Here is a 17,598-nt window from a genome sequence, read left to right as displayed (position 1 = left end):
GGGAGGAGGCAGGTGGGGGCGCGGCGTGCGGGTGACCAGCTCGCCCCCTCCCTCCGAGCCTCCGCAAGGCGAGAGCCGGGCCGGGCAGCGCGATTGCGGGCCCGCTGCGGGCCCGCTGCGGGCCCCCCCCCCCCCCCGCGCGCCACGTGACCCACTGACTGCAGCCAGCCACGCCAAGGGCCCCCCCGCGCTGCGCTGCGCTGCGCTCCGAGCCCGCCGGAGCAGCCTGTGCGCGGTCCCCGGGAGCCGCCGGAGCTGCGCCATGGTGAGCCTGGGTTCTCGGCCGCGGGGGGCTGGGGGCGCGGGGGCCCCGCCTGCAGTCAGACCCGCCCCGTGCCCGGGGGGAGCCGGGCGCTGGCTCGCCGCCCTGGCACCGCGCAGGTGGGTCCCGGGGAATCCCGGCTGGGGGAGCCGGGCGGGGGCACGGCCAGTGAGTGCGGGTCCGCCCGGCGCCGGGCTGGGCTTGCAGAAGTTGGAGGCGACGCAGAGCGGGGACCCTGCTCTGCCCCCGGCCCGCGGGCAGCTTCTCACCTGTCAGGGCTCCCGCCGCAGCGATGTGCAGGTCAGAGCCCCCCCGTCACCTGCTGGGACCCTGGGCCGCAGGGACAGAGCAGCACTAGCTCCATGCAATGGACGCTGTAGCTGGGCCCAGCCCAGCGAGCAGGGAGAGAGAGGTGCTGAGTGCAGGGATGGGACTCGCACCCCGAGGTCAGTGCCGCTCCCGCCCCTGCCTTGTGATGAGGCTCATGGCACACACACATCTGTCCTCACCCGAAACCCTCCGGGGACAGGGCCCATGTGAGAGAAACAGTCACAGAGATCAGCCCCACGGGGCAGGACGTGACACCACCCCCCACCCCTTTGCCCCGTGATGAACCGCAGGAGAGAGACACAGGTGGTTCCTTCCACTGGGGGAGCGAAACACAAGCACAGCAGCCAGAGCTGTCAGAAACCATGCCAACCTGGGGATGGGACCCCAGGAAGAGACCACACACAGATCAGTGCAACCTTGCAAAGCGATCCAGCTAGCGTCTCCTATTGTGCCCATCACCATGGTGCCTGGGCACCTACATGTAGCCTCCATGCTTGCATGGGAGCCCTTAAAGGAGAAATACAGATCAAAGCTATAGTTCAAACTATAAACATTCTCTGTGGTGCGTTCCTAACATTCAGAGCAGCGCCACCTTCCATCCAGGCACACGAGGGATCAGAAAAGGGGAGGGAGTGCACAGAAAGCGGTGACAGCCTTCTGGAAGTGCCCTGCCTTTATTAATGTATTGCCCCAGGCATGGAAGGCCCTGGAGTGTCCAACACGTAGCATGGCATAGGGAATGGGGCAGCTGTAAGGCTCTATGCAGCTGATAAAGGGCTTGACTAGCTTCAGGCAGAGGAATATGAGCTGGGGACAGCCTCAGGGTAAATCCCAGTATAGGATCTGCTCTGCAGTTACCAGAGCTGGAAACACATTGTCCTTCTGGGTCATGTGACTTGTGCTCATTAACATTCTGGTTGTGACTCAAAGTCACCCAAGCCGGGAACCTGACAGCAAAAGGTGACCCTGCTTCCTTCAGCCATGACCATGCGCACCAGCTGGCAGTGGGCACCAGTGGAGGTTGAGTTCTGTCAGTTTGTGTCCCCCATTCTGTCATTGGGAAGTTGTTTACCCATTTCTTGGAAGGAGGAAGGTCTGTTCTGGGAGATGGGCTCCAAGTGAGGTTTGTTTCCTGGAGAGTTTAACTGCTGCCCCTTCAGCCACTGAGACCAAAGTGACACTGGGCTGGGTAGGAGGCAGCTGATCTGCCAGGCCAGGAGAGGGCACCTCCAGCCCAGGACAAGGCATAGGGCCAGAGACGAATGCAACTTATACAAGAGTATATATGGGCCAGGGTATAGTGTGTTAGTGTGCTGCTGCAATTAGAGAAATCAGTGCAGAACAGGTCCCGTAGGACCGGTGTTTATTCTCAAAGAGTTTCAGAGCAAATCGATGCAGTTTGCAAATCGAAAGTTGGTGTTGCAAAGCATCAGCACCAGGCGCTCAGTGTGGGGTCTGAACTGGTGGTTTCTGCCATGCACACTGGTGTCAGGCAAAAGGTTCTGTCGCTGGAACTTATCTGACTGTTGGGAGAGGCAGAATTGCATTCAGCTTGTGCTTTCGTAGTTCTGTAATAAAGGTAAAATGAACAGAGCTGGCTTTCCGCCTCATGCAGATGTGTATGGCTAGAAGAGATTACTGTGGTTTACTGCAAATGCATTTTAAACATAGAAATCCAGCCCAAATGAGGCCGGTCTGAGAGCACATCATGTTTCCCTGGTAAAACATAAAGTGGAAACTAAGGAAACTTGCAGAACAACTAGGCAAAGCTGTAAAATTCTAATAAACTTTTGATGGATATCACAATTTGGAAGGCTGTGGCAGGTGGCAGGTCGGAGAGGTTAAAGGGACTTCAGGAAAGTGAAATCCTCTCTTTCCACTGGCCTTCACCACATAGAGTGTCAGGTGAAATACCAGCCTGGCATTACTCCCCACAGGCAGAGATGAGAGACAGGAGAATAGGTAGCTCACAAAATTACACAGCACTCAACAGGGCTTGGTGGCATCATTGTTAATAACAATGTACTGTATATAGATTCTTTGAGTCCCTTCCAAAGCCAGAAGGGACCACTGTGATCATATAGCCTGACCTCCTACATAGCACAGACCAGAGAGTTGCCCGGAAATACAGCATTCACTTTGCAGAACCTGGAGTCCCTGCCCCAAAGGGATTACAGCCCAGGGGCTCTGTGGAAGAACTGTCTGACCTGCCCTTCAGAAATATGCAATGTAGCATTAGATAACTGCGTGGCTGCCAGGCAGATAGCACTGTTGACGTCTCTACAATGGATCAAAGGTAAAGTGCAGGATTTAGGGGCCAGGGAGCCATGTTTAAATACCAGGACAAATAGTGAAGTCACTAAAGAGGATAAAAAGCTGCTAGAGGAATGTGTTGTAATCGGCTTGGCTTCTCTAAGGCTGTGCTGTACAGGTTAGAAACCTGTCACACTTTCTAAAAGACTTAAAATCAAATTGGTGAATCTAATTTATAAAATTGTGAGCATGTTTCTCCTAAGGGGCAACTGGAGGGCAAGTGTGCTCTGAAAAGGATCTGTGTAAAAAGATGCTTTCTGATGTTATCATAAACCTAGTCCCAGATTTGGACCTTCGCATCCAAAATATGGGGGTTAGCATGAAAACCTCCAAGCTTAGTTACCAGCTTGGACCTGGTAAAGCTGCCATCACCCAAAAAATTAGTGTGTTTTGGGGCACTCTGGTCCCCCCAAAAACCTTCCCTAGGGACCCCAAGACCCAAATCCCTTGAGTCTCACAACAAAGGGAAATAAACCTTTTCCCTTCACCCCTCCAGGTGTTCCTGGAGAGACACACAGAAGCAAGCTCCGTGAATCTAAACAGAGGGATTCCACCCTCCCCATTCCCAGCCTTGGAAAACAGAAGTACCGAGAGCTAATCTCTCTTCCCCCCTCACCCAGAGGGAATGCAAAGTCAGGCTAGTAAATCTAACACACACAGATTTCCCCCTGACTTCTTCCTCCCACCAATTCCCTGGTGAGCACAGACTCAATTCCCTGGAGTTCCACACTAAAGAAAAACTCCAACAGGTCTTAAAAAGAAAGCTTTATGTAAAAAGAAAGAAAAATACATAAAAATGGTCTCTCTGTATTAAGGTGACAAATACAGGGTCAATTTCTTAAAAGAAATATGAATAAACAGCCTTATTCAAAAGAATACAATTTAACACATTCCAGCAACTACACACATGTAAATACAAAAAAACCATATAAATCACTATCTGATCTTTTATACTTACAACTGGGAAACAGAAGATTAGAAAGGCAGGAGACAGAAAAAATCACTTCTCATAGCCGAGAGAGTACAGGCAGAAGACAAAGAACTCAGACACAAACTTCCCTCCACCCAGATCTGAAAAAGTCTGGTTTCCTGATTGGTCCTCTGGTCAGGTGTTTCAGGTACTTCTTTCCAGGTGTAAGAGACGTTAACCCTTAGCTATCTGTTTATGACACGCCCCCCAAATTGCAGACAGTGGGGAAGCTCACTGGCGGCGATTTCCTTCTAGAACTTTAAAATAAACAGAATAATACAACACATGCACCTTTACATATACTACTAAGTATATAACTAACAGACTTCTACATTTTAAGAACACTTTTTAACTACTGGATTCTGGGAAACTCTCACGGGAGAGAGCATCAGCTACTTTGTTAGAAGCTCCTGAGATGTGCTGAATTTTAAAATCAAAATCTTGGAGAGCTAAACTCCAACGAAGAAGTTTGTTGTTGTTCCCCTTGGCAGTATGAAGCCACTTTAGTGCAGCATGGTCAGTTTGTAGCTGGAACCGCCGTCCCCACACATATGGGCGTAGCTTTTCCAGAGCGTACACAATGGCGTAGCATTCCTTTGGGGAGTGGCTGGAGAGGGGCCTTGACCTGGTCTTGGGGCTTTCCCACTCTTTGGCATACCTCACAAGACCGGACATACTTGGCAACGTCCTTGCCCATCCCCTCCCAGTGGAAGGACTTCCCCAACCGGTCCTTGGTTCTGTTCACCCCAGCATGGCCACTGGGATGATCATGGGCTAAGCTTAAGAGCTTCCCCCGGTACTTAGTTGGAACCACCAACTGTTTTTGCGGCTGCCATTCTTTCCGGTGTCCACCAGAAAGAATCTCCTTGTATAAAAGTCCTTGGTCTATAACAAACCGGGATCGATTAGAAGAGCTGAGAGGCGGTGGGGTGCTTCTTGCCGCCGCCCAAGCTTTCTGAAGGCTGTCATCTGCTTCCTGCTCAGTCTGGAACTGTTCCCTTGAGGCTGGGGTCACCAGTTCTTCCTCAGACTGTGGACTTGGGCTTGGTCCCTCTGGAAGCGATGTAGGTGATGGGGTTGTTTCCGTTGCTGGTGAACCGCTCTCCGCTGGTGCACCTGAGGGTATTTCAGGCTCTGGCTGAGCCTTTTGGGTATGGCTGTCTGTTGCTTCTGCCAGTTCTGGCTCACTGGCGCCCACTGGTGTTGAGTTTGAAGATGTGGTTGCAATTGCTGGTGCTGGTTGCTGTTCCAGTTCCGGGCCTGGGACTGGAGGCGCTGTGGCTGTTTCAGTGGTTGGCATGGACTTCGGGTCCACTACCTCTGTCTGGGTCTCTGGTAACACAGACGGGACCTCTGTGGACGGCTCAGGAACAGGAATGGGTCTGGAAGCTTGCCTGGTTTGGCTACGTGTAACCATTCCCACTCTCTTGGCCCGCTTCACCTGGTTGGCCAAGTCTTCCCTCAGCAGCATGGGGATAGGATAATTGTCATAGACTGCAAAAGTCCACATTCCTGACCAGCCTTTGTACTGGACAGGCAGTTCAGCTGTAGGCAAGTCTACAGCTTGGGACATGAAGGGGTAAATTGTCACTTGGGCCTTTGGGTTGATGAATTTGGGGTCTACGAAGGATTGGTGGATAGCTGACACTTGTGCCCCCGTGTCTCTCCCGCAGTAACCTTCTTTCCGCCCACTCTCAAATTTTCCCTCCGCTCCAAGGGTATTTGAGAGGCATCCGGGCCTGGGGATCTTTGGTGTGATGGTGGTGTAATGAATTGCACTCGCATGGTGTTCTTTGGACAGTTGGCCTTGATATGTCCCAGTTCATTACACTTAAAGCATCTTCCATCTGATGGGTCACTGGGCCGAGGTGAGTTACTGGAGACTGGTGAGGTGGAAGAATAGTGTGTCTGTGGCTTTACTTGGGTTGTAAGTGGGGTTTTTGGCTGCCCTCAGTTGTAGGGTTTATGGTTGGTGTGCCCTCTGGGGTATTTGTTCCCCTTGACAGTAGCTTTCTTGCTTTCTGCCACTTCCATCCATCTGGCTCCAATCTCCCCCGCCTCGGTGAGATTTTTGGGTTTTCCATCTTGTATGTACCGTGTTATGTCCTCAGGAACACCATCCAAGAACTGCTCCATTTGTATGAGGAGGTGCAGTTCTTCCAAGGATTTAACATTGTGTCCTGATATCCAGGCCTCATAATTTTTTCCAAAGTAGTAGGCGTGTTTGGGAAATGACACATCTGGTTTCCGAAACGCCGATGGGCATGATCCGGGGTTATCCCCATTCTGTATCTGGCCTTAGTTTGAAAAAGTTTATAGTCGTTCATGTTCTCCTTAGGCATTTCAGCTGCCACCTCTGCTAAAGGTCCACTGAGCTGTGGCCTCAATTCTACCATGTACTGGTCTTCAGAGATGCGGTACCCAAGACAGGCTCTTTCAAAATTTTCAAAGAAGGCCTCGGTGTCATCACCTGCCTTGTAGGTGGGAAATTTCCTGGGATGTGGAACCATAATTGGTGAAGGATTGTTAGGATTGGCTGGAGCCTGTTGCTTAGCCTTTTCTAATTCCATGGCCTGTTGGTGGGTTTCCCTCTGGAGTTCCATCTCTTTTTGTTGTTTTTCCATGTCTCGGCGGTGGGCCACCTCTTCTTCTTCTAGTTTTCTGTGGTGGGCTGCATTTTTGGCATCTTGTTCTCTTTTATGGGCTGCCTGTTTGATCTGTTCTTCTCTTTCTTTCAGCTCCACCTCTTTTTCTCTTTTTTCCAGTTGTCGCCTGTGTTCTGCTTCTTTGCTTTGTGCTTCGGCCTCCATTTTTGCCTTAGAAGTCATGGTTCCTGTTTTCTTGTGTGGGGGTGCCCTCCGGTGTTTATTGTCTGAACTGCAGGCTCTGTTGCCTCCTGAGGTCTGCCTAGCAACAGTGCCTTTTTCCCTTTCTTCCTCTAGCTAATCTTTTTAATGTAAAGTAAACCAGAAAAACCACTTTATTTGCATGTGTATAGTGCTAGTATTTGCCTCCTAATGGGAGTGCTATTGTCTGACAAAAGACCTGTTTGTCACAGTTTAATGGTTCCTTGCTTAATATGCAAGCCAAAAACTGCCAGAGAGAGCAGAAAAAAAAATTCTCTCTGGTTCCTTTTAAAACCAAACCGTTCCTCTCTGCTTAAAAGCCCCTAGCAGAGAAAAGAAAAATATAATATTCCTACTGGCTTCTGGATTCTATCTATCCCACAAATGCTGCCACTCATATCATAAACCTAGTCCCAGATTTGGACCTTAGCATCCAAAATATGGGGGTTAGCATGAAAACCTCCAAGCTTAGTTACCAGCTTGTACCTGGCAGAGCTGCCACCACTCAAAAAATTAGAGTGTTTTGGGGCACTCTGGTCCCCCCAAAAACCTTCCCTAGGGACCCCAAGACCCAAATCCCTTGAGTCTCACAACAAAGGGAAATAAACCTTTTCCCTTCCCCCCTCCAGGTGTTCCTGGAGAGACATACAGAAGCAAGCTCCGTGAATCTAAACAGAGGGATTCCACCCTCCCCGTTCCCAGCCTTGGAAAACAGAAGTACCGAGAGCTAATCTCTCTTCCCCCCTCACCCAGAGGGAATGCAAAGTCAGGCTAGTAAATCTAACACACACAGATTTCCCCCTGACTTCTTCCTCCCACCAATTCCCTGGTGAGCACAGACTCAATTCCCTGGAGTTCCACACTAAAGAAAAACTCCAACAGGTCTTAAAAAGAAAGCTTTATGTAAAAAGAAAGAAAAATACATAAAAATGGTCTCTCTGTATTAAGGTGACAAATACAGGGTCAATTTCTTAAAAGAAATATGAATAAACAGCCTTATTCAAAAGAATACAATTTAACACATTCCAGCAACTACACACATGTAAATACAAAAAAACCATATAAATCACTATCTGATCTTTTATACTTACAACTGGGAAACAGAAGATTAGAAAGGCAGGAGACAGAAAAAATCACTTCTCATAGCCGAGAGAGTACAGGCAGAAGACAAAGAACTCAGACACAAACTTCCCTCCACCCAGATCTGAAAAAGTCTGGTTTCCTGATTGGTCCTCTGGTCAGGTGTTTCAGGTACTTCTTTCCAGGTGTAAGAGACATTAACCCTTAGCGATCTGTTTATGACAGATGTGAATTCAAAACTGTGTTTCCTTGCTTAGCCCTGCCCAGCCGGCCCAGAGGAGCTGCATGCTGTCAGGGGTGTGCGTGATGGCAGGTTGTATTAAAAAGGAGTAGAGGTTAATGTAGAAAAGATTAGAATGCCGTCTGAATTGAGGGAACATCATTGTGGGGATAGAGTCATCTTATCTCAGAAAAGATGCAGATGAAATTGGAGACCCGGAGATGAACAATGAACATGGCTGAGTGTGTGTGTTAGGGCTGGGGCTATCAAGCAAGGAGATGAGTGAGCCCAGGGGAACAGGAAGAGTAAGAGAAATGGGTTAAGTGTGAAATACAATGATTCATACATTCTAAGACCAGAAGGGACCATTGTGATCGTCTAGTCTGACCCCTGCATAGCACAGGACAGAGACGTGCCCTGAATTAATTCCTAGTTGAACTAGAGCAGAGCTTTCAGAAAACCAGCCAGTCTTGATTTAAAACTGGCCAGTGATGGAGAATCCACCACGACCCGTAGTAAGTTGTTCCAGTGGGTAATTACTCTCAACCATTAAAAATGCACATCTCATTTCCAGTCCGAATTTGTCTAGCTTCAACTTTCAACCACTGGATCCTGTTAGACCTCTCTCTGCTAGGCTGAGAAGCCCTCTAGTATCACATTTCTGTTCCCCGTGGATGTACTTACAGGCTGCCATCAAGTCACCCCTTAACCTTCCCTTTATTAAGCTAGACACAGATTCCAGCAGCAGTCGCACCAGTGCCAAATACAGAGGTAACATAACCTCTCTGCTCCTGCTCGAGATTCCCCTGTTTATGCATCCCAGGGTCACATTAGCCCTTTTGGCCACAATGTGTCTCTAGGGCTGCTGGCTGGCATAGTGGAGGCCAGGCAATTGCTTCTATGTGTCCCATCACATAATGCAGGGGTGGCCAACCTGAGCCCAAGGATCCAGAATGTACCAACGTACATTGCCAGAGAGCCACAGTAATACATCAGCAGCCCCTTATCAAACCCGATCCTCACTCCCAGCGCATCCCACCCACTGGCAACCCCACTGATCAACTCCCCACACCTCCCAGTCAGCTGTTTGGTGGCGTGCAGGAGGCTCTGGGGGGGGAGGGGGAAGAGCAGGGGCACTGCAGGTTCAGGGGAGGGGGCAGGAAGGGGTGGAGTGGGGGCAGGGCCTGTGGCAGAGCAGTGAGCACCCCCGGCATATTGGAAAATTGGCGCCTATAGCTCCAGCCCCGGAGTCGATGCCTGTACGAGGAGCCGCATATTAACTTCTGAAGAGCAGCATGTGGCTCCAGAACCACACGCTGGCCACCCCTGACAGTGTGTGAGATAAAGGAAGTCCTTCAGACTAAAAGGCGACAGTGTAAAAGGCAATGGAAGAAAATGCTTTCAGCGTGGCACGTAACTAACTGGTGAAACGCTGCGGCGGGACGCTATTGAGGCAAGTCACTAGTGAGGTCTAGTACAGGCTCAGCTGTCACGTGGAGAAGAAAAGCATCTGCAGTGACCCTAACTATGATAAAATGCTCAGGGCGTTACTGGGGGCAGGAAGTAATATCCTCCCGTGCTCTAGTACTGCACGTGGCAGGGAGTTGGACTTTCCAGTGAAGCAATGAGTATTGATCCCTGTCAGGCAAGATACTGGTCTAAGGGAGCCTCTCTGTCCTTGTATGCCTGTGCCCCTCCAGGTGTGCCCAGGTCGGGGAGACAACATCTGGTGTTTCAAACAGGCTTAGCTGGCCATTGCAAAAGGACCCCCATGTGGCAGAGACCGAGAGATGGGAAATGATGGAGTCATGGGGCCGGGAGCCCCTGTACTCCCAGGAGGCCAGGGCAGCGAGACGCTCTCCCTGCTCATGTTCCTCTGGAACAAATAGCTGTCTTGAGTCATGACGTAGAGCTGTTGTAGTTCCAGCCAGCAGTGGCTGTCATGCTACTGGATTCACATCTGGATAGCGCGTGTGCTAGGGACACCCTGTCATTCAAACCTCATGCCGAGCGAGATGGGAGGCAGTATGAGAATCCCAAGCTGCTGGGGCTGTAATAACAGTAATTAGTGAGCGTGCGCTTTTGTTTATGAGCCAGCCCCACCCATGCTCTTTGCTAACAAAATAGAGACAAAATCCAGCTTACCCCAGGGGATGAAATTTACTGGGATATCTGAGCCTCCAGACCCAGGGCATGGGGGGCAAAGAACTCCATCTCTCCTCGTCAGCTGTCAGTCTGATTCTGAGACGATAGTGCCAGCTTTTGAACAGGATCTGAAACTAAGGCTCTGCCCGCTGATGGGCACAAGAGACCCCATGGCACACTTCCCAACAGAAGGGGTGTTTCCCTTGCTGTCATGAAAATACCAGCCTGGAGGGTTACATACTACCAACAAAAATACCCCCTGCCATTTCCTTTGGGTCTTACTCTTCAATGTCTACTCGGGCCTGTGGATAGTGGTGCTGTGCACTGTTGAACTGCTGCTGCATTCCACCCTCGAGGTAGCTGCATTCCTCTGTTGTACATGATCTGTATAGAGTTTGTGTATCAATTTGCTACATTTGTGTGGGGGGGTAAATTGCTTTGGGATGAAAAGAGCTGGGTCGCTTGATGGTGCTGTTGTTATTAGTGACCGTCTGAAAGAGCCCCAGCTGGACTGGCCAGCAGGGGTAGCTGTCTCCGATCTGCTCTGCCCCTCCACCCAGTGCGAGCACAGAAGCCCACACAGCGAGAGGCAGGAACTCCTCAGCATTAGCCAGGGGCTGCCCTGCCCTTAGGACACAGCCCTGGTGGTAAGAGACCCTGGAGGCAGCGGGTCAGCAGAAGCAGGTAGACTCTGGCGTTAGCTGCTTTCTCTGGGCACAGTGCGACTGTCATATCTGAGTGACAATGGGCTGTCTTTCCACCTGCTGTGTGTGTTCTCGGTGCTGAGTGGCTGCAGATGAGCTCCCATTGGCGAGCCTGAGGAGTTCTCTGGTGGCTGCCCATGTGCTGGTGAAAGGTCTGGCTCTGCAGGGACTGGTGTACATTTCAGGGTGGCTCTTGCTCCCAGTCTCCTGCTGGCAAGGACGGCTGGGCAGAGACATTCCAGCTGCTTGCTCTGCTGCAGGCCTGAACCCTCACAGGGGAGCTCCGAGGGCCGGGGATGGGGGGGTTAATATGCTCTGGGAATAGAGCGAGCTCAGGAGCTGGGACTGCAGGCGCTTCTGGTATCGCTACAAACAGCTGCTGCAGGCTGCCTGGGACTGTGGCTCTGCCCGCCCCCACCCCCACCCCTTGCTGTGCTGATGGGGCTCATAAAGGCAGCATGGTCTTGAGGTCAGAGCACCGGACTGGGAGTCAGGACACTGTGTTCCTCCTAGACCCGGCTCTGCCACTGATTCCCTGGAGACCTTGAGCGAGTCACTGCCCCACTCTGTGCCTCGGTTTCTCCATTTGTGAAATGAGGATGGTGATCCTGCCCCACGCAGGGGAGGGGGCTTAGCAGGTGAATATTTGTAAGGTATTGTCAGCTCCCTGTGTGGAGAGATTGTGGAAGTGCTCAGAGCTGTGATTTGATTGGAGAGATAGCTCAGTAGTTTGAGCATCGGCTTGCTAAACCCCGGGTTGTGAGTTCAATCCTTGAGGGGTTCTCTAAGGGATCTGGGGCAAAAATCTGTCTGGGGATTGGCCCTGCTTTGAGCAGGGGCTTGGACTAGATGACCTGCTGAGGTCCCTTCCAACCCTGATATTCTGTGATTGCTTTTCCTGTGTAAGAGGGAGTGCTCCACTCCCCACCCTGCCACCCCAAACCAGGGGGAGACATCCGCTCAGCTTTCCTCAGGTGCCTGTCCACCATGCATGGACATTGAAGATGCCATCACCCTGTTTGTTAGAGCAGGGAGTGACCTGGCACTCTAGGCCAGCATGCCCCTACTGTTGTGCTTTGTTCTGTCCACCCTCCACCCCAGAAGTGGCTGCATTTCAGTGGTGCTGGATGTATAATTAGTAGAGAGGCCTGCCTTTGCATGTGGGTAGGGACCATACGCATGTGTTCCTGAGTGCGTGTCAGCTCTGGGAGGGCATGGGGCTGTGTGAACAGAAGGCTGTTTCAGAGAAGGGAAAAGCTATTGCGCCAGATCTCTCAATCCTTTCCAGAAAGAGTCCATCTAACTCCCCTGGACTCTGCTTCAGTCATTTTCCCAAGTAACTTGCTGCACATGGCTATGGGGCCACATTCGTCCCAGCTGTCATGCCAGTGGAGCATGACTGATCTCTCCCTAGGGATGAGTTCTTTGCCTGAAGGGGTTTGTATGTCCCCTGGTTTCCTCACTAGAGTGAACCATTTCCCTCCCCTGCTGTCACCTCAAAGTCCCCCTTCTTTCCCGACTGGAGCCCCCATAACTCAGACACTCTGGGAAAAGCTGGAGTAACTCCCACTAGGTAAAGTCCTCATGATGACAAGACACAGAGCTGAGTTATCTGCATCTCTGCTGCCCCTGGAGTCTATCATGTCGTCTGGTGGGAAGCGCCTGGCTCTACATGCAGGTGCGCTGCCTCTGTTCACACTGGGCAATGCCACTGGTTCTCACTGCTCCTTCTGGGCGCTGGATGTTATAAGAACATAAGAACGGCCCTTCTGGGTCAGACCACAGGTCCATCTAGCCCAGTGTCCTGTCTTCCGACAGTGGCCAGTGCCAGGTGCCCCAGAGGGAATGAACAGAACAGGGCAATTATCCAGTGATCCTTCCCCTGTCACCCATTCCCAGCTTCTGGCAAACAGAGGTAGGGACACCATCCCCACCATGTCCCCCAAGTCCCCTCTGCAGAACCAGGTTCAGCCCTTCGCCTTTGTATGGTGCCCATGGGCCTTACAGCCAGGCTCTCTCTTGCAGCAAGCAAGTGGTTTTAGAGCCTCCTGGCAGGCCCCAAACCCTACTCGCTGAGAAGTTCTCCTGGGGCCCTTCAGCCCACAGTCCCTGTTGAATCCCAAGGGCTCCCCACTGTGTTATCTGCCAGCTCACCAGCCGGATCCTTTGGAGCTTGGTTGCATTTTCATCACTATTTTCTGTCTCCAGTTTGAGAGTCCTGTAAAACCAGCCTGATTCTCCTCTCTCCCACTGCTGTCAATCAGAGCTAGCTCAGCCCAAGCCTATGGCTGCCCTGCACTTTGCATTAAGCAGCCAGAAAACTGCCATAACTGGTCCCTTGGGATTCCCGGGGGCGTACAGTGGAGGGGGGCTCCTATGCCGCCACCTCCGTTCCACCTGCATAAAGGGTGTAGCCACTGATTGCGAAGGGGAGGCTCACTTATCTGTGTGCCTCTTGAGTGAGCTGGTCTCAGCTTTGCAGGGCTGCTGACTCTACCAGCTGCAGTTGCCGTTGGTGGGAGCTGGGAGCACTCAGTATCCCTCAGCGCTCTCTGGAGGGACAGGTCCCGAGTGCGAATCCCTGCTCTGTCACGGGTTCCCTGCGTGGGCTGCTCCCTTTGTCTCTTTCCCGGCTGTGAGTTGGGGTGACGCTGGACTCTCCTCTCCCAGCGTCACCAGTGCCGTGACACACTTGGTACTCCGGTGCTGAGCGAGCACCCGTGGGAGAGCCCACAAGGGAACAGGTATTTCAGTGTTCAGGGCAGGCTCTAGGTTGGGTGCTGGTGCGGCCGGGGCCATGCACTGAATGACGAGGGCAAAGAATCACAAGCTGCTCGTTCTCTGCGCACCGTCCGTCCTGGCAGGGAGGGAGCCGGATCCTGTGGGAAGAATCGAGCGTGGGCATGCGGCGAAGGCTGCCTCAGAGCGCAGACACGAGGCGGCTGAATTAGGGTCACCCGGGAAACCATAATTCTGGCGTTTCCTGACTTCCCTGTGCATGATGCCACTACCTGAATAATGATCTGTGAAGGCAGGGGGTTCGTGTGCAAGCCTGGGGGCAGCTCCCAGCAGCAGGGCCCGGGAGCCCCTCAGCCAGCGCTTTCAGCCTTTGGCGCCTGCTCCCCAGCCAGTTTTCTGCTTTGCCTCCTGGGCTTTGACTTTTCAGCCATTAACCTTTGTGCAGCCTGGGTAAAAGCTCTGCATGTTCCAGCCCAGGCCTCCACTGACTCTCCCAGATTGTTCTCTCCCAGCGCCCTCGGGTTAGCTCAGCGCCATCCCCTGCCGCTTCTCAGCCTTCCTGCAGGACTGCCCCTCTCCTGGGCTGGGCTGCCTGTCCTGGTCTCTGCATCTTGAACTGGGGATAAGACTATCTTCTTGTCCCTGTCCCTGGCTCTGTTCAGAACCCCCCGCCTCCCCAGCAGTGTCTGTGGCTCCCTGGAATGGCTGGGAGGCCCTGGACGTGCATTACTGTATGGCAAGTTGCTCCTGTCTTCCTGCCCGTGAGCCAGGCAGTGTGTGACTGAGCCACGGTGGCCACACTGGGAGCCACAGGCCAGCTGCCCTCCCCGTGCACCAGCGATTGCCATGGCAGAGCCGTGTGCAGGCATCTCCAGCTCTTGCCACTGTGAGCGCCCCTCTGGAGTGGCAGCTCCCTGAGCTCTGCTCCGTAGCCATAGGGCTCAGCTTCCCTGGGAGGGCGGAGCTCTGCCAGGGCCATCCCCGGCCCCTATTAATGATCCCCAGCAGCACCGCGTCCCCATTCGCATCCTTGTTCGCCCTTGGACATCGCCAGGGTCAGACATGGCCTCCGGCGCTCAGCCAAAGCGCGAGCTGCAGGTAGAGTATCCAGCCACGTCCTCTGGGAGGAGGGGAGGGTGTCGTGTGCATGGCTCAGGCTGCCCTAAACGCTGTCCTGGGGGCTGACCCCACACCGGGGCCCTCTGTGCAGGGCATTCGCTATGCTGGGCGCAGAGACACTTCTCCCTGCATTTTCTCCCCACTCCCACCTTGAGGGGCTTGGTCCTGTTCCTCTCTCATGCTGCACCCTCCTTCCTAGCCTGCCCCTGCTCAGGAAGGGTCTGCCCCCTCGGCACAGCCTGCTGGGACCTGCCGTGTCTGTCTGGGGGGTTTACTTTGTGGGCTCGTTCCCATGGCAAGCTGGAAACTCAGCCAGGGGAGCCCTAGCAGCGGTTAGAGTTGCTGAGTGTGACCACTGAAGGTACATCTACTCTGCAGTAACCCCCGGCACTGAGTCTCAGAGCCCGGTGAGCTGGCTCAGGCTTGGGCTGGGGGGCTCACAATAGCCATTTGGGCTTGGGCTGGACCCTCCCACTCCTGCCCCCCATAGGGTCTGAAAGCCCAGGCTCCAGCCCAAGCCCAAACATCTAACCATCAATTTTCCAGCTCTGCAGCCCCAGCCCGAGTCAGCTGACCCAGACCAGCGGTGGCTGGGCCATGGGTCTTCTGTTGCAGTGTAGACGTCCAGAGAGCCTAGCCCAGCTAGCAGCGCTAGCACCCAGATGGGCTATTGTGAGCTGCACCACCCTGACACAGACTGGCCTGCTGTCTAGGGCTGCTCACTCGCCCTTCCAGGACGTGAGCCGGCAGCGTGGCAGTGGGGGTTCCTGTGCTGAGCACCTGTGGGCAGACAGAGCAGCAGTGCTGGAGCATTGAGGCAGTGTGTGTGCGCTGCTGCGAAGCTCTGTTGTCTTGCGTGGTGACCTCTATAAGGGTGGAGAGGGAGTGAGGCCGGCAGCAGGGGTGGGGGAAATGCTGCAGTTCCACAAACATAATGAACAGCATTGATTTGTAATAGCAAACTCTACTCTAGATGGCGGATTGCTGGGGGAGGGGACCCACAGCGACCCCAATTCCAGCCTCTTCCAGCCCACTATGGAGATGGCTCCTTGCTGCCTGTAGGACGCGGGGGGAGAGGTATTCAGGTGACTTAGCAGAGGAAATGGGAGCAGCAGGTTGGGTGTGAGGTGCTGAGAACCCTGCAGGGGAAGATGGTGCAGGAGAGGCAGCTGAGCAAGACAAGGGAGCCCGGGAAGCAGCATGACCTTGGTTTTGGTGCAGCCCAGCCAGTTAATTGTTTGAGTTACATATTGCCTCCAGCTGCAGCTGCTGTCAATCTCATTGTCTCTCATAGGGCAGGAGTCCAAAGGGTAGCTGGGAGCACTCCCTGGCCCTTAGAAACACCAGGCTGTGAAAGGACAGCTGCCATGTGGAGGAGCTTGCTGGTGAGCCTGGGGCTACAGCCAGCATGACTGCATGCATCCAGGCCAGGATCCCATCTGGGACCTGGGGAAAATGGCCTACAAGAGTGCTGCACGTTTACGGGGCTTCCCATCCCAGTAAAGAGCAAGTGCAGGGAGGGCTGTGGGAAATGTTTGTGTCTCAGTTGGTTTGGGGGTATACAGAGCCCCTCCCCAAGGACAGGTGCAGCAGTTTGGGGCAAAGCCAGTTGGGCAGAGACAGCCCATACCCACACTGGCTTTGCTGGGGCAAAAGCTGCTTGGTCAGGTTTGGCAGTTGAGATCTCTGAACTCATCATGTGGGGGAATGGTTCTGGCTCATACTTATCTGGCCAGAGCTGGGGTCCAAAGAAGGAGAACTAAGCTGAGTGTCTCTTCCAGGTTGTGGGGTTCAGACCTGAGTCTTGGAGATATGCCTGTCTCCTAGAACTGGAAAGGACCCCAAAGGGTCATTGAGTCCAGCCCCCTGCCTTCACTAGCAGGACCAAATACTGATTTTGCCCCAGATCCCTAAGTGGGCCCCTCAAGGATTGAGCTCACAACCCTGGGTTTAGCAGGCCAATGCTCAAACCACTGAGCTATCCCTCCCCCCTTGCTTACAAGCTGCTCTACACCAGCTCTCAGCATGGCTGGCCCCTCTGTGCCTTGCCCTGGCTCACCCAGCCTGAGCTCTGCTAGCCCTGCCATGGCTGGCCCGGCAAAATGATCTATCTGACATAGCAATAGGAAGTGACCCTCCAGGCTGGGAGGGGGAGAGAACCTATATGTCTCCACTGCCCAGCTCCCAAGTATTGTGGAGGTCGGGAGGGATTTCCAGTCTGGCCTGAGGCCCCTCTTCAGGTCTCATGTGGGCAGCAGAGAGGGGTAGGGGGCTCCTGCATGCTTTGGAGGGCTCTTGGGTGCTGCAGAGCTACTTTGCACTGAGTTCAGGGCTGTTGCCCCCAGGTTGGAGGTCTCTGTTCTCAGAGCCTCCCTTGGTGGCCCTCCAGGGAATCGCTTCTTGCTTGGGATGCCTTGTAAACAGGCTGTGGAGAGTTGTGTCACTGGAGGCCAGAGGGACCCAGTTCCTGGGTCAGAAGCCATGAGCCTGCTGACCTGCGACAGCTCAGGTGTGTGCAGTGTCCCTCTCTGGCCAGCTCCTCCCCGCTCCCAAGCTGTCTGTCTCTCTGCTCCCGGTGTCAGAGGGAGCTGCATGCCCAGGCTGGGTAGAGACTGGAGCCCAACCTGCCATCAGGGGCAGACCGTGTGTGCAGAGCCTAGCACTCGGCTCTCACTGAACAGGATGCCCTGGCCTGGCCCAGGCACAGTCTCCCTGCTGGGGAAGTGTCAGCAGCAAGCTCCTGGGGAGCGTGGATTGGATGGAGGGAGGCGCCCTGGACGTTAGGGCAGTGACTGAGCAGTGCAGCATGCCAGAGGGCTGGGGAGGGCCCCGGGCATGTCTGTAGAGGCTTCCCACAGCCTAGGGGACTC

The 17,598-nt window shown here is 53.5% G+C and overlaps 1 protein-coding gene across 4 annotated transcripts in view; it reads left to right on the top strand.

Moving 5' to 3' along the window:
* The first annotated feature begins 205 nt into the window (after positions 1–205).
* SEPTIN4 (septin 4) overlaps positions 206–17,598 on the top strand; it is a 73,406-nt gene continuing 56,013 nt past the window's right edge. For 3 of the 4 annotated variants that reach the window (XM_050929211.1, XM_050929213.1, XM_050929212.1), the window contains exon 1: positions 206–265. In XM_050929211.1, coding sequence (XP_050785168.1) covers positions 263–265 — 3 coding nt within the window. In that variant the 5' untranslated portion in view covers positions 206–262. The remainder of the gene's footprint in view (positions 266–17,598) is intronic. The other variant, XM_050929214.1, reaches the window with a different exon arrangement.

The sequence above is a fragment of the Gopherus flavomarginatus genome, chromosome 19 (genome assembly GCF_025201925.1).
Source record: "Gopherus flavomarginatus isolate rGopFla2 chromosome 19, rGopFla2.mat.asm, whole genome shotgun sequence".
Classification (NCBI taxonomy): domain Eukaryota; kingdom Metazoa; phylum Chordata; order Testudines; family Testudinidae; genus Gopherus; species Gopherus flavomarginatus.
Note: the sequence above shows the minus strand (reverse complement) of the source record. Positions and strands in the feature narration are given on the sequence as shown.